At 47.0% G+C, this 14956-nt stretch overlaps 1 protein-coding gene across 1 annotated transcript in view; it reads left to right on the forward strand.

Annotated features, from left to right (window-relative positions):
- Positions 1 to 14956, forward strand: part of celsr3 (cadherin, EGF LAG seven-pass G-type receptor 3) — a gene marked incomplete at both ends in the record, with an annotated part of 89076 nt that overhangs the window by 43665 nt on the left and 30455 nt on the right. Inside the window, 8 exons of the mRNA XM_079742386.1 lie at positions 503 to 666; positions 1104 to 1229; positions 1711 to 1880; positions 2747 to 2932; positions 4074 to 4184; positions 4732 to 4900; positions 10770 to 10911; positions 12404 to 12524. Of these exons, the coding sequence (XP_079598512.1) occupies positions 503 to 666; positions 1104 to 1229; positions 1711 to 1880; positions 2747 to 2932; positions 4074 to 4184; positions 4732 to 4900; positions 10770 to 10911; positions 12404 to 12524 (1189 nt within the window). The remainder of the gene's footprint in view (positions 1 to 502; positions 667 to 1103; positions 1230 to 1710; positions 1881 to 2746; positions 2933 to 4073; positions 4185 to 4731; positions 4901 to 10769; positions 10912 to 12403; positions 12525 to 14956) is intronic.

The raw sequence follows: 14956 nt of genomic DNA on the forward strand, positions 1-14956 counted from the left end.
CGTCAGTTTAGCAGATTAAATATTAGCAAGGGCTTTCATCTCCTGCTAAAACTCCTCATTGCAATAATAGTTTTAAGTGAAGGGCTTGGGAGGTGAAAATGCCACCACTTGTTGGCATCAATTAATTACTTCATTTAATGAATTCATTAATTTGTGTATTTATTTATTCTCCTTTATGGTAATTCATCTTGAGTCACATGTTTCTGGCTCCTCATCCAAAAACCTAATCTCCATAAAGCTCCCCCTCCCATTTCTTCCATTTCTTTCTCTTTTCCATATTCATCATACTATTTATAGTATAAATCATCATTCATTAATGTTGAAGTGTCTATATGGGGTTTTCTAGTAAGCAACATATTCATACACAGCCCTACAGCTTGAGCTTAACTAACCTACTCCTCTGTCATTTGAAGAGCTTGAGGTCAGTAACTTGCTGACTCCGTCTCATTCCGACCCGTTCTCAGTCTCGCTCTCTCCCTCCGTCCCCCGTTCGCGCGCACAGGTCCCTGGATCTGACGGGCCCCTTGTTCCTGGGTGGGGTCCCCAACGTGCCGGACAACTTCCCGTTCGGGGCGAGGGAGTTCATTGGCTGCATGAAGGACCTCCACGTGGACAGCAAGCCTCTGGACCTGGCGGCCTTCATCGCCAACAATGGCACTGTCCCTGGTCAGGGCTTTACATGATCAGACCTCCCTCTCTCTCTTTCTCACTCGATCTCTCGCTTTTGCTCTTTCTCGCTCTCAATCTCTGTGTTCTCGCTCTTTCGCTCTCTCACTTTCGCTCTCTCGCTCTTTCGCTCTCTCCCTTTCACTCTGTCTGACTCTCACTTGTTCTCTCTCGCACTCTCGCTTCGCTATCACTCTCCATCTCTCTGTCTGTCTGTCTGTCTGTCTGTCTGTCTGTCTGTCTGTCTGTCTGTCTGTCTGTCTGTCTGTCTGTCTGTCTGTCTGTCTGTCTGTCTGTCTGTCTGTCTGTCTGTCTGTCTGTCTGTCTCTCTCTCGTTCACTCTCTCTCTCTCGCTCTCTCTCTTTCGTTCTTTCTCCCTGTCTCTCCCTGTGACTCATTGGTGTGCTCATCGCCCTTCTTCTTCTTCTGTCTGATAGGCTGCAGCGCGAAGCTGCCTTTCTGTAAGTCCAACCCCTGCCAGAACGGAGGAACTTGCAGCGACAGCTGGGAGACCTTCTCCTGTGAGTGCCCCCTGGGGTTCGGAGGGAAGGACTGCAGCCATGGTGAGTCAATCCTACAAGGGCTTCAGTCGGGATTGAAAGGCCCCCCCTAACGTCGCTGTTCGCTTTATACAGGTCCGATAAAGATAAAAGCGAACCTCGTAAATATTCATTTGGGTTACCACCGTCGACAGAGAGTAGCGAGGGCAGGGTCAAACGATGAATTATTGACAAGCTCCAAAGTGCTAGCTAAAACCCGCATGTACTCTCTGGTCATGCAGGTCGGTACACAAGTCAAAAAGCGTTGTTATGAGTGAACATAATCTATAGCATCTAACATGAATGGTTCACCTGCCTAAAGAGTGACAAAATTTAAAGAGTTAGCATTAGCAAGATTATAATTCTGAAATGACCACGCCCGTCATCCCAGTTGCAGAATCTTCTTGCAATTATTTGAGCCAATCGGAACAAGCGATTGCATTCAGTCTTGCTATATTCGTATCACTAATCTGTCTAATTTGTACGTTTTTCGTTCTCCTTGCAGCCATGAGCCATGCCCACCGGTTCCTTGGAAACAGCGCCCTCTGGTGGGACCTGAAGAACGACGTGACCATCTCCACCCCCTGGTACCTGGGCATGGTGTTCCGGACCAGGGCCCGTGACGGGACCCTGCTACAGGCCCAGGCGGGCCAGTATACCAGTCTGCTGTTCCAGGTGAATAAAGATGAAAACACACACACGCACACACGCACGCATGCACACGCACGCACGCACGCACGCACGCCGGACGCACGCACGCACGCACGCACGCACGCATGCACATACACACACATATGCACACACAAATGCACAAGCGCACACACGCGCACATACATACACAAACACACACACACACACACACAAGCACATATGCACACACACATGCACATGCACAAGCGCACACACACACTCACACATGCACATATGCACACACACACACAAACACACACACACACACACTTGGGTGCATGTCCTTGATTTGAGGACCATTATGTTATGATATTTTATTCTCGAATAAAATATTTCTCGAAAACTCACGAAGACTCACCTTACAATATCATCCCGACCTTGAGAAGATCAGGAATGCCTTCTGATCCCGCGTCCCAGTGAGACACTGCAGTTCTCTGTCTGTACTTCAGTCAGGATTCCTTGCATCTCAGAAAGCCAGTCTTTGTTTTCTGCTCATTAGCTGCCGAGTCCGTACGGTGCATTCAGTCTCAAAGCAGAGACTGAGTAACGACCTAGCAACGCATTTAGTTATGGAGGATTCAATTAACAACACTCCTCCAAACAGCTTTTAGTTTCTCTCAACACACACATGCACACACACACACACACACACACACGCAGGAGCACAAACACACACACACACACACACACACACACACACACACACACACACACACACACACACACACACTCCCACAAGCACCGCCACATTCAAACTCCACTGAGGCACATCCAACCACTCTCTCATTCCCTGCCTCCCCCCTCCCCTCCCTCCCTCCCTCCTCCCCTCCCTCCCTCCTCCCCTCCCCCAGGTGTTGAACGGTCAGCTGGTGTTCTCGGTGACCCGCGGCTCCACCCGGCCCGTGCGGCTGAAGCTGGACCAGGTCCTGGTGGCGGACGGCCGCTGGCACGACCTGCAGCTTGAGATCAGGGACGTGCGCAGCGGCCACGAGATGCGCTACGTCGCCACGCTACGCCTGGACTTCGGCCTCTTCCAGGTAGGCCCAGGGACAAGGGGACCGGGGAGACGTGTGGGTGTGCAGATGTATTCATATGTAGGTCAGGTCAAGCCCGTCTGACAGGTAGAGACCTGAGACACCAATACAAACGCAGAGCCTCCTTCCATCAGTACCCACCATGCGACCCATACATACCACTTGGTTCTATGAACATCCTTACTGTACCGACAGCGATATATTGTTTCTTCTGACAAATTTACTTATTGGAAGTCTTTAGATAAAAGCGTCTGCTAAATGCCCTCAATGTAAATGTAAATACGACTGATTCAAAAGTTGTTTTTATTCTTAATTTACTTATTTATGATGTGTGTATGTACGTACAGTATGTATATTATATATACTAAGTGAAAAGTGCTAAAATGTATTATTTGTCATTTTATAAAAAGGGCTTCACGGCCACAACACAACCTATGTAGAGGGTGGGTTGGTTTGAGGCTCCCATGGCCACGAATAGTGATGCCGTTGAAAATATATTATTTTTAGAATTCCTCTGATCACAACTCATGTGATCATGCGTACTTCAGCCGCCAAGTCAGCATTATTTTGATGAAAGTATAATCTCTTTCGGTAGCCAAATCTTGTGTAACACAAAATGTGTTATACTTTTCAGTGCCTGTGTAAGATTGCACAACACAGTGATTTCACACGTTTGCCATGTCCAGAAATAATAATCTATCAACTCTGTGGGTTTAAATGCTAGCATTGAGCTACTGCATACCTCTGATTATATAGACGTATGACTCATTTACACTTAACACTTAAATCAAACATTTAGGTGTGTTTGCCTGATATATTTGTTTTGTAGAAGGTGTAAATTGCTTGTTTTGTGTGTTTTGGACAAAATGTCTGTTTTAGGAGATAATTCTGTTCCCAGTTTTTTGATCCGTTCTCCCACCATCTGTCACTCTGTTTACTTACTCTTTCTCTCTCTCTCTCTCTTGCTCTATCTCTCTTGCTCTCTCTCTCTCTCTCTCTCTCTCTCTCTTGCTCGCTCTCTCTTTCTCTCTCTCTCTCTCTCTCTCTCTCTCTTTCTTTCTTTCTTTCTTTCTTTCTTTCTTTCTCTCTCTCTCTCTCTGTCTCTCTTGCTCGCTCTCTCTTTCTCTCGCTCTCTCTCTCTCAGGGAACGGTGATCGTGGGGAATGAGATCCACGGGCTGAAGGTGAAACACCTGCATGTGGGCGGAGTCCTGGGCTCAGGGGAGGTGCAGAACGGCATCAAGGGATGCATCCAGGTGAGGAGGGAGGGAGGGAGGGAGGGAGGGAGGGGGACAGAAGGGTGGGTGGGAGGATGATGGAGGGAGGGAGGAGAAATGGAGGGCGATGGGTGAATCAAGGGATCGATGAAGGCGAGGTTGGATGGAGGGTTGATGGAAGAAGGGAGGGAGGAGTTATGGAGGGATGGGAGGGGGAGGGGGGATGTATGGATCAATGAAGGTTGGATGGAGGGCTGATGGAGGGAAGGAGGAGCTATGGAGGAATTGAGAGGGGGGGAGGGGTGGACCTACGGATCGATGGAGGCTAGGTTGGATGGATGGGAGATGGATGGGTTATTGGGTAGAGGGATGATAGTATGGATGTTTATAAAGATGGATGATATGAAGATGGGAGGGATTTAGAAAAGTTCAGATAATGCAATTGTAGATGGATAAAATGTAATTTGGTGGATAAATGTATATCCATGCATGAGGATTTAATCTCTCTCTCTCTGTCTCTCTCTTTCTCACTCTCTCTGTCTCTCTCTTTCTCTCTCCCTCCCGCTCTGTCTCTCTTTCTCTACAGGGCGTTCGTCTGGGGGTGAGGCCGGATGCTCCTCCCCTTCCCCGTCCATCAAGGTCTGTCAAGGTGGAGATTGGCTGTAATGCAGGAACTCCCTGCAGCTCCTCCCCTTGCCCCGCCCACAGCCTCTGCTCTGACCAATGGGAGCGACATGCCTGCATTTGCGACCCTGGTGAGGAGAGAGAGAGAGAGAGAGAGAGAGAGAGAGAGAGAGAGAGAGAGAGAGAGAGAGAGAGAGAGAGAGAGAGAGAGAGAGAGAGAGAGAGAGAGAGAGAGAGAGAGAGAGAGAGAGAGAGAGAGAGAGAGAGATATCCATCCACACTGATTTCATGATGGCAGTGTGTGTGTGTGCATTTGTGTCTCCACACCTGCATCTGTGATCCAGGTGGTTGAAAATGAGGCACCCTGATAAAATATAATCCTCATCAGACATCAATCATGCAAGATGTTCTTTGGCTAAACGTATTAGACTGCACCATATTATTTTCTTCCCTGTCAATAATAATAATCAGCCCGGCGAGCTAAGCTGATTACGCGAGGGGAACCTCTTCACCTCACACCTCACAATGAGGGACAGATTGACCGCAGCAGAATTAAATTGGGGATGAGTCATGAAGCAGATGACGCATAGAGGCCCGCACAAGAGGAGCTGCAAAGAGAAGGCAGATTGTGTCTGTGTCTGTATGGGCGTGTCAGAGCGATGTCATTGGGTTAAGCAGACGATGTATTGGAAGCTTTTTCTGCCCAAATGAGATCAAATGACCAAGCAGTTGGTGTGAAGTAAGGTGAGGGTTTGGTTGTGGTTCTCTGGGGGTCAGTTGGTTCAAAAAACCGAGAGAGAGAGAGAGAGAGAGAGAGAGAGAGAGAGAGAGAGAGAGAGAGAGAGAGAGAGAGAGAGAGAGAGAGAGAGAGAGAGAGAGAGAGAGAGAGAGAGAGAGAGAGAGAGAGCTACTGCTACTGTCCTAGTTTAGAGAGTTAAAGAAAGTTTTAAATTGGAACAATGGTAATAAGACAAGAGGAGGGGAGAGGGGGAGTGTGAAAGGAAGTAGAGAGAGGAGTAATGTGGAGGAAGAGAGACCTGAGAGAAAGAGAGTAGGAGTGAGGCAGAGCAAAGGAGAGGGAGAGAGTCGAGGAGAAGATGTGGTGGGAGATAGTTTGAGAGCCCGCGGCCTGACCGCATAGGGAGCGGCAACACACTGCTAGGCCTTTAGCACACACACACACATACACACATTTATATGATCACTAGCTTGCATCAGCACAATGAACAGTAAATTATACTGTTGGAAAATGCATGACGCTTTAAAAAAACAATCAAAGTTTCAAAACAAAAGGGAAAGATATGCAAAGTGAGAGAGGGAGAGAGAGAGAGGGAGAGAGAGAGAGAGGGAGAGGGGGAGAGAGGGAGAGAGGGAGAGGGGGAGAGAAAGAGAGAGATCCACTGAATAATTCCCTTTCATCTCTTTCATGTCTCGGTAGGCCTGTGGTGTCAGTAAGCGTGTGTGTGTGTGTGTGTATGTGACTGCGTGTTTGTTTTTGTGTGTGTGTTCATGTGCAGATACGTGTGTGTGTGTGTGTGTGTGTGTGTCCATGTGCAGATACGTGTCTTGGTGTGTGTGCGCGCATGCCTGAGCGCGTGCGTGGGTGACCATATTGCCGGTTCCCGGAGGATAATTGACAGGAGTGAAGCCCTTAGTGGAGGAAGACGAGGCACAGCTGTGTGAGGAGGACCCCTGTCTGTCAGGAGTTACCGGGGAGCGGTGGTCTAAACCCTACGCTGCTCCCTACACGTAACACACACTCCCACAGGCTGGTGGGCTGAGGACGGGGACTTCCTGTAGAGCCCAGGGTTGCGTCGCATCATCATTTATCAGCCTCGCTTCAGAAGGCTCTTCAACCCTCCTCAAAGGGATAGAAGATGTTGCATTTTGTGGTGATGACTTTATTATCAGGGACAGGAGTGATGAGGTTGTCGCTCTCGTTTAGGGGGGGGGGGGGGGCTGTTTGTGTAGACAGCACTGCCCGCATGGGACAGGCAGGTGTGTGTTGTTGTGATGCCTTACAAATTGAACAGGGTTGGTGGCTGCTTCATCTTTAAAAGGCCCGTCTCTTGTTTAATCTCTTGTGTCATCTCCCTCCCTGTCTCCTGTCCCTACCGCTCTCTCGATCTCACAAGCAGGAGTATTCTTCTTTGCGTTTTCAAAAGCAGGTACAGGCATCATTCATTCAAAGTTTTGGATGAATCAATGCGCCTTGCACTAGAGGAGAAAGACGCGCCTCTGAGGGTTCACCCTGAATGTTGTGTTTAGAAGTTACATGTCGGTGAAGCAGTGTGTGTTCGGTGAATCGACTTCTCTTCTCTCATATGAACAGAGGCAACTGGGGCTTCGTCAGATAGGGTAAAACAAACTCTGACTCAGTTGCAGTAGGTTTACAATGTGGCATAGAACAAAACGTTGGTGTTTTTTAACCTTCGACGCGACCACTGATGTTGATGTGGAACTGATTACACAAGCTTTGTTCTTCTCTGTCACAAGGCAGTGGTCTCTCTCTCTCTCTCTCTCTCTCTCTCTCTCTCCTGCTCTTTCTCTCTGTCTCTGTATCTATCTCTCTCTCTCTCTCTCTCTCTCTCTCTCTTCTCCTGCTCTTTCTCTCTGTCTCTGTATCTCTCTCTCTCTCTGCATCATTCAAAGCATCTGAATGCAGTCAAGGCCGTCCTCTTTCCCCCAGTCTCCCATTCCGTTGCCATGGCGAGCGCGTAAGGATGTATAGGCAGATGGAAGCCTGCTGCACGCTGGTGGGCGTGCACGGCTCAAACAAAGAGAGAGAGAGAGTGCCAGGGTGGGTTCGAGTGTGTGTGTGTGTGTGTGTGTGTGTGTGTGTGTGTGTGTGTGTGTGCGCAAATATGTGTGTTTATTGGATTATGCCGCTGTACGTTTTTGTGTGTTTTGTGTGTGATTTTTCTTAGTGTGTTTGAAATTGTGTGTGTGCACCAGTTTGTGTCTGTTTCTGTTGCTGTTGGTGTGTGAGAGTTTTCTGTGTGTGTGTGTGTGCGTGTCAATGTGCATTTTTTTGGTTTATGTCGCTTTATTTGTGTTAAAGACAGAGAGAGATGGAGAGAGAAAACGTTAAACAGCAATGATTTTGGTTAAGGAGGAGATGGGGGAGGGGGGAGATGGAGAATAGAGAGACAGATGGAGATGTGTTGGAAGGAGAGCATGTGCGACAGGGGCACTTCACTTCTGGAAGTTTCAAAACAAAAAGAGTGTTTTTGGCTGAAAGCCGCCACTTTCAATATACACATATATGCACACACACACGCACACGGTATTGACTCATTGCCATCTATTCACAACATACTATAGAAAAACATTCTTCATTATCAGAATTATCAGAAAAACATCATTCTTGCAAGGAGCGAAAATGTAACAAAAGCATTCAAGGATAGCCCCGTGCTCTAATACTAGGGGGTTATTCAGGATGTGTGTCTGTGTTGGTGCGTGTGTGCTTTTGTGAGTATGTGAGTGTGTGTGCATTCCTGATTGTTTCTGTGTGTCTTTGTGTGCAAGAGCACAGATTTCTCATTTTAAACCGCTTAACCGCTAAGATATTCGATGTAGAATTTCTCCAAAGTGCTTCGGTACAGCCGGTTCAGATCAGCCCTAACACTCTCAGACCACATGTTCAGAGCCCGGCTCGGCCCCCTCCAGACTGGGAGACCTCGCCTCACCAAGTCCACCCAGAGTTCACTGCTCAAGAAGAAGAACTCCTTCTTCTTAAGTATTGCTCTCTTCTCTTCTCTTCTCTTCTCTTCTCTTCTCCTTTCTTCTCTTCTCTTCTCTTCTGCCAGCCTGGGGTTCATTAAGCGTCGCTTAATGTTTGACAGTTCAAAACTCTCTGGGGCCGTGGCTGGGCCCACAGGAGAGTCTGAGACGTATTCAGAAAATCAGCATGGCTGAAGGAGTAGATAGTGGAGTGGTTCGTCTGAATCCCAGCGAAAAAAAGGTTGTGGGTTGAAATCACGATGTCTCATTCTTTAACGAGATGCCTGGCCCTTAACGCTGCCCCTTAATGACCTGGATCCACAACCCACACTGTACATTTCTTCGGATACACACAAATGCTAAATGACCATTTAGCAGTCGTGAACATGATTGTTTATCGTTCTGTTTTGTCGTTTTATTGCTCTGGATGTTCTGGATTAAATTCTATTGGTTTACAAGCGGAGATATTGCGTGGAGAGACCCCGACAAACCCTCTTCTTTCATGTGGGAGGCAATTCCTCTGGGTGTCTGTACGGAAATAAGGCTAAGTGTAGCAATTATGTCTTTCTGTGAAGCCGGTTTGGTTCTTTGTGCTCAAAAGAAATCCAACAAAACATGAGCCTATTTATTATGTGTGTTTGTGTGTGTGCGTGTGCGTGCAGTGTTTGTGTGTTGTGCGTGTTTGTGTTGTGCTGTGGCCTACATTAACATATAAGAGGCAGGAGTATTTAAGTGGAGTGTCTGGGGATTGTGTTCAACAACGTTTATAATATTTATTAAATCCAATTGTTATTTAGTATTCAGATTGCATTCTCGCACTTGTCACTGTTTGGTTTTAAGGTGAATAACTACACCTGCCCCTACACAACAATGTTAAAGTTCATATTTTTATGTTTATCGCACAATATTTCTGCTGTCCGACTCGCTTTAAGGCAACCTTAACCATTTACTTATTAAAGGTGACATATTGTACCTTTGGTGTGAGGGTGATTAGCCATTACAAGCCGTTTTGGAAAAAGTCAAAAGTCACAAGTGGCCGTGTCCACCGAGATGTGTGCGGCATGGATCAGTCTTAACAACCCACCCAGTGGAATGTAGCAAACGTTGCTCATCTATCCATCTAGGTGGACACGCCCACTTGTGATATCAGAAGAGGCCGCTTTTCAAAATGGCTTGTAACGGCTAATCACAATTTTCCAAATCACATTTTTTCTCGTAGCCTTGTGGCTTATTTCTTTCACGGTGACAGCTGTGGGTTTGAATGAACCCACAGGTGTGTGTGTGCGTGCGTGCGTGCGTGCGTGTGTGCGTGTGCGTGCGTGCGTGGCTGCTTGCGTGCGTGCGGGCGCGCGGACACCCCGCTGTGTGACACATCGGTCACGTCGCCACCCCGGTAGCGAGGCACACACGGCGCCGTGTGATAAGCCGGGTTTGACGTCTGAGCGTTGGCAGGTTATTATTTCTGACGCGTGGTAACATAGTGTGAAGCGCTCGTAGCCGCGTGGGCTAACAGGTGGGTTCGTGATCGACCCTCAGGACGATCTGCCAAGGAAACGGTTTGGAGTCCTCATCCCGCCTTCGCCCCCCGGTTTCCTGTCCACAGAGCTACTCTCATTTTAAGCTCACTTAACCTAATGTTTGAACGCTGCCCCATAATCAGGGACCCAGCCGTCTGACGATGTTACAGCAGAACTTCCGGGGGGAGACGGCACAGAGCCTGGGCTGGAAACCAACAACTGCAAGGGGTTCATTTGGATGATGCTTTCAGAAGGACATTTTGAATGCCTGTATTCCTGCAGTGGCTATACTACACAATGTTCATGAATTTTGCGCTTACTGAACCACGCCTCCAACATGTGTTTGGTCCAAACAAATATGATGCAAAAGTTAAAAGCTAGGACTGACTGAGCAGTGTTTGCCGGGTCCTATGGTAGGACTGAGCTGTGTTTGTGGGGTCCTACAGTAGGACTGACTGAGCTGTGTTTGTGGGATCCTACAGTAGGACTGACTGAGCTGTGTATGTAGGCTACTACGGTAGTACTAACTAAGCTGTGTTTGCGGGGTCCTTTGGTAGGACTGACTGAGCTGTGTTTGCAGGGTCCTACAGTAGGACTAACTGAGCTGTGTTTGCAGGGTCCTACGGTAGGACTGAGTGAGCTTAGTTTTCAGGGTCCCACAGTAGGACTAACTGAGCTATGTTTGCAGGCTACTACGGTAGGACTGACTGAGCTGTGTTTGTGGGGTCCTACGGTAGGACTGACTGAGCTGTGTTTGCAGGCTACTACGGTAGGGGCTGTACGGACGCCTGCCACCTCAACCCGTGTGAGAACACCGCCCAGTGTCACCGCAAGCCCAGCTCTTCCCACGGCTACAGCTGCGACTGTGGGGACAATCACTACGGACAGTACTGCCAGCACAGGTACGCACAATCGAACGCACAGACGCACCGGACACATTCACAGACATACACGCACATGCATACAGACGGACACAGACGTGCACACATGCACTCACAGACATATATACACAAACACACAGACATACGCATGCACGAACAGACATACAGACACACACACACACACACGTACACACACAAAGGCTTTCACGCGCACGCATGCACAGAAATATACACACACAAACATATATGAACCTACACAGAGAGACTGATTTGGGCATACACAAAGCAGATTACATGGGGTAACAATGGAGTAGGTCTAGCTAGGCTAACCCCTTTAGCTCTGCACTGTCAAGTACAGCTGGGACTGTTTGTGTGCGTTTGTCTGTGTGCCTTTGTCTCTATGTGTGTGTGTGTGTGTGTTTGTGTGAGTGTGTGTGTGTGTGTGTGTGTGTGTGTGTGTGTGCGTGTGTGCAAGTGCTTATATGTGTTTGTGTCATATCTTGGCTTTTGGTTGAGGCTTGTCCCACATCAACTATAGGGTTACACAAACACACCCACAGAAACACACACAGGCCGTGTGATCCTCACACAGATACAGCTGGGTCTGATGTGATCCTGACCCAGACCTGACCCCTACACTGTGCGTGTGTGTGTGTGTGTGTGTGTGTGTGTGTTTTTGTGAGTGTGTGTGTGTGTTTTTGTGAGTGTGTGTGTGTGTGTGTGTGTGCAAGTGCTTATATGTGTTTGTGTCATATCTTGGTTTTTGGTTGAGGCTTGTCCCACATCAACTATAGGGTTACACAAACACACCCACAGAAACACACACAGGCCGTGTGATCCTCACACAGATACAGCTGGGTCTGATGTGATCCTGACCCAGACCTGACCCCTACACTGTGTGTGTGTCTGTGTGTGCGCGTGTGTGTGTGTGTGTGTGTGTGTGTGTGTGTGTGTGTGTGTCCCAGATCTGTGTCTTTGATCTATGTAACTGCTGGGATTCTACTCCAACCTCAGATGTTAGAGTGACAAAAAAGAGACAATCATATAAACCCTCTATCCCTCTTAATCTGTTCATCATCACTCTCTCTCTCCCTCTCTCTCTCTGTTCACCTCTGTCTCTCTCTCTCTCGTTTCACCATACCTCTGTCCTCTGGTTGTAAATCCTGTGTAATCTCTTAGCTCTATCTTACCTCATCCTTGTGAACCACCTGCTGATCCCCTCTAACCCCCCCCCCCCAAACATACTCTTTATATGCTTGTTGTGCTATCCCTCAGTCCATCCCCCTGACTCTCTCCCTCTCCTCTCTCACTTTCTCCCTCCCCCCTGTCACTCTGTCTGTGACCCTGTTTCTGTCCCTCTTTATTCCTTCCTTCCTTCTCTCTCTTCACTACCCACCCCCCTTGCTCCTAATTGAATTCAATGAACACTGTGAAAACTGATCAGTGTACCATTTTCAACAATCTGCAATGTCTTTGTGTTTCTTTGTGTGTGTGTGTGTGTGTGTGTGTGCAGGATTGACCACCAGTGTCCCAGAGGTTGGTGGGGATCTCCCACCTGCGGACCGTGTCACTGTGACGTCACCAAAGGCTTTGACTCGGACTGCAACAAAACCAGCGGAGTCTGCCACTGCAAGGTAATTCCCCCCCCCCCCCCCCCACACACACACACACTCAGACAGAGACGCACAAACGCACGCACAGTCACACACAGAGACACTCAGACAGAGACACACGCACACAGACACATTCACACAAACAAACACACACGCACACACCGTAGACAAACACCTCTGCACACACACAAACACAGACGAAAGTAGCACCAGTAGTCGTAGGATTTTAATTGTGTTTCCATTTTCCGAAGCAGAGTCCATACTTTCTTGTCAGTCATAGTAAATGTTGCATCAAACTCTTTGTGGGGAAAATAACAACCGCAAACCTCTCGGCGAGATTTATAAAAAAAATCTGAGAATGCACCCGAGGCTGATATTGAATAGCCCTCACTCAAATTAAAAGTGAACCGATAGTGAATGTTTGTTTCCTAAACACTAATCCCATTAAGAGTATCAACCAGGCTCTGGTGGGTTATTATGAGGTGATTTTAATGAACGTTTCATCAAGTAATGACTCCCCATCTGGCCATCTGTGCTTTATACGGTTACGTTTTTTATACGGTGAGGTAATGTTTATGACTGTTGGGACTCATTTGGTTTCAGTGGCATCATGGACTTTTAGCTGCGAGGACACACAACGGTCCCACAAATATATGAACTCAGTTATTTGTAGAGTTAAAGTGAACCCAGGGTATTTGTTTCGGCATGTATACCCATCAAATAAGCCCTCCAGATTCCTTTTTCTTTGAAAATCGAGTATAGAGATGCCCGGCGCAATGTTTGGCTTCCATGTTATTGGTTAAAATTGCACCAAACCTTTTCAGTAGCATGATTAGGTTCCCTACACATAAAACAAAGCATCAACAACTTAGTGAGCATACCAGGAGTTTATTAAAAAAAAAATGTTTTCCAAGTGCCTTACCAGTAGGTCCATGTTTCCAGGAAGTCCACACAAGTCGATTACCTTCTACCGTAAATAATATAATAGCAAACAAATAAAACAGTCAAGTATCAAGAGGGGAGATTGTTAAGTTAAATTTGTTGGCGCCTTTATTATATTATTTACTGTAAACATGGACCTACCGGTAAGGCACAGACTTGGAAAACAGACTTTTTTAATAAACTCCCGGTATGCTAACTAAGTTGTTGATGCTTTGTTTTATGTTTAGGGACCCTAATCATGCTACTGCAGAGGTTTGGTGCTGTTTTGAGCAATATTAGTGGTTAAAAAATGCAGATTTGGAAGCGTTCGCGGTGCCCCTAACCAATAACATGGAAGCCAAACATTGCGCTGGGCAAACTCTATACTCGATTTTCAATGAAAAAAGTATCTGGAGGGCTTATTTGATGGGTATACATGCCAAAACGAAGACCCTGGGTTGAATTTTCGCCGGAATTACACTTTAAATCAATATGTGAGATTTCAATTATACTCACGGAAGTGTAAATAATCATACTTGTGTTCTTAGTGAAAACACAAACACATGTTGTATGTAATGAGCATGAGTTCATCGTGAGTTCATTGTTCATTATTTAATCTCCTGCGTATGTGTGCATGCGTGTGTGTGTGTGTGTGTATCTGGGTGCGTGTGCTTGTGCAGTCATTTGTGTAATCAACTCATGTCTGACTAGACCCTCACTCTGCAGATTATCGTTTGACCCCAATCCGTTATCACAATAATAATAATAATCTGTTATTGATCCATGCCACACACACACACAAACACACACACACACACACACACACACACACACACACACACACACACACACACACACACACACACACACACACACACACACACACACACACAAAAACTCCCTATTCTCGCTTACTGTAAAATACCTTCAGAAATAACAGGAAAAAAATACACACATAGCGTCATGCATGGGGGCCTCAAATTGATGATTGCAACACGTTCTGTGGCGTCCCCTCTGGGATTTCCCCCGCCGGCGAAACATTCTCCCAATCTGTTGGCACCGTATGGGACAGATGCAGATGCGTGGGTGAGGACCGACACCCCAACCCCCATTAAACAGATAAACACTAGCACCTTTAATTCCCGTCCCAGTGGACTCCGAGCATGGTGAAGTTATGAAACAAAAACTAACTCACAGCCGCCATTCAATCCATAAGAACCGAAGTGTCTGAGTCAATTTTGACACAAATACATCTTGCTTTTATCGCCTTGTCTACTTCATATGCTCAAGTCTCACGGACCGCTTAATTTGAGATGCAGTGGTATTCCCCTCGGGGAAGGACTACAGTATTATTTTATTATGATGTAACGCTCCTGACAGCTACATTTTATATATACATATCTCCTACGGAGTGATATAGATTATACTGTGTAGCAGAGGGGTTTCATTAAAGTTCAAATCAAGCCAGCATCAGTTGCTGATATAACAGAGATGTGAATACAGATGGTTTTATTAAAACAAGTCTGCTGAAA

The sequence above is a fragment of the Pollachius pollachius genome (genome assembly GCF_949987615.1).
Source record: "Pollachius pollachius genome assembly, chromosome: 8".
NCBI classification, from domain to species: Eukaryota; Metazoa; Chordata; class Actinopteri; order Gadiformes; family Gadidae; genus Pollachius; species Pollachius pollachius.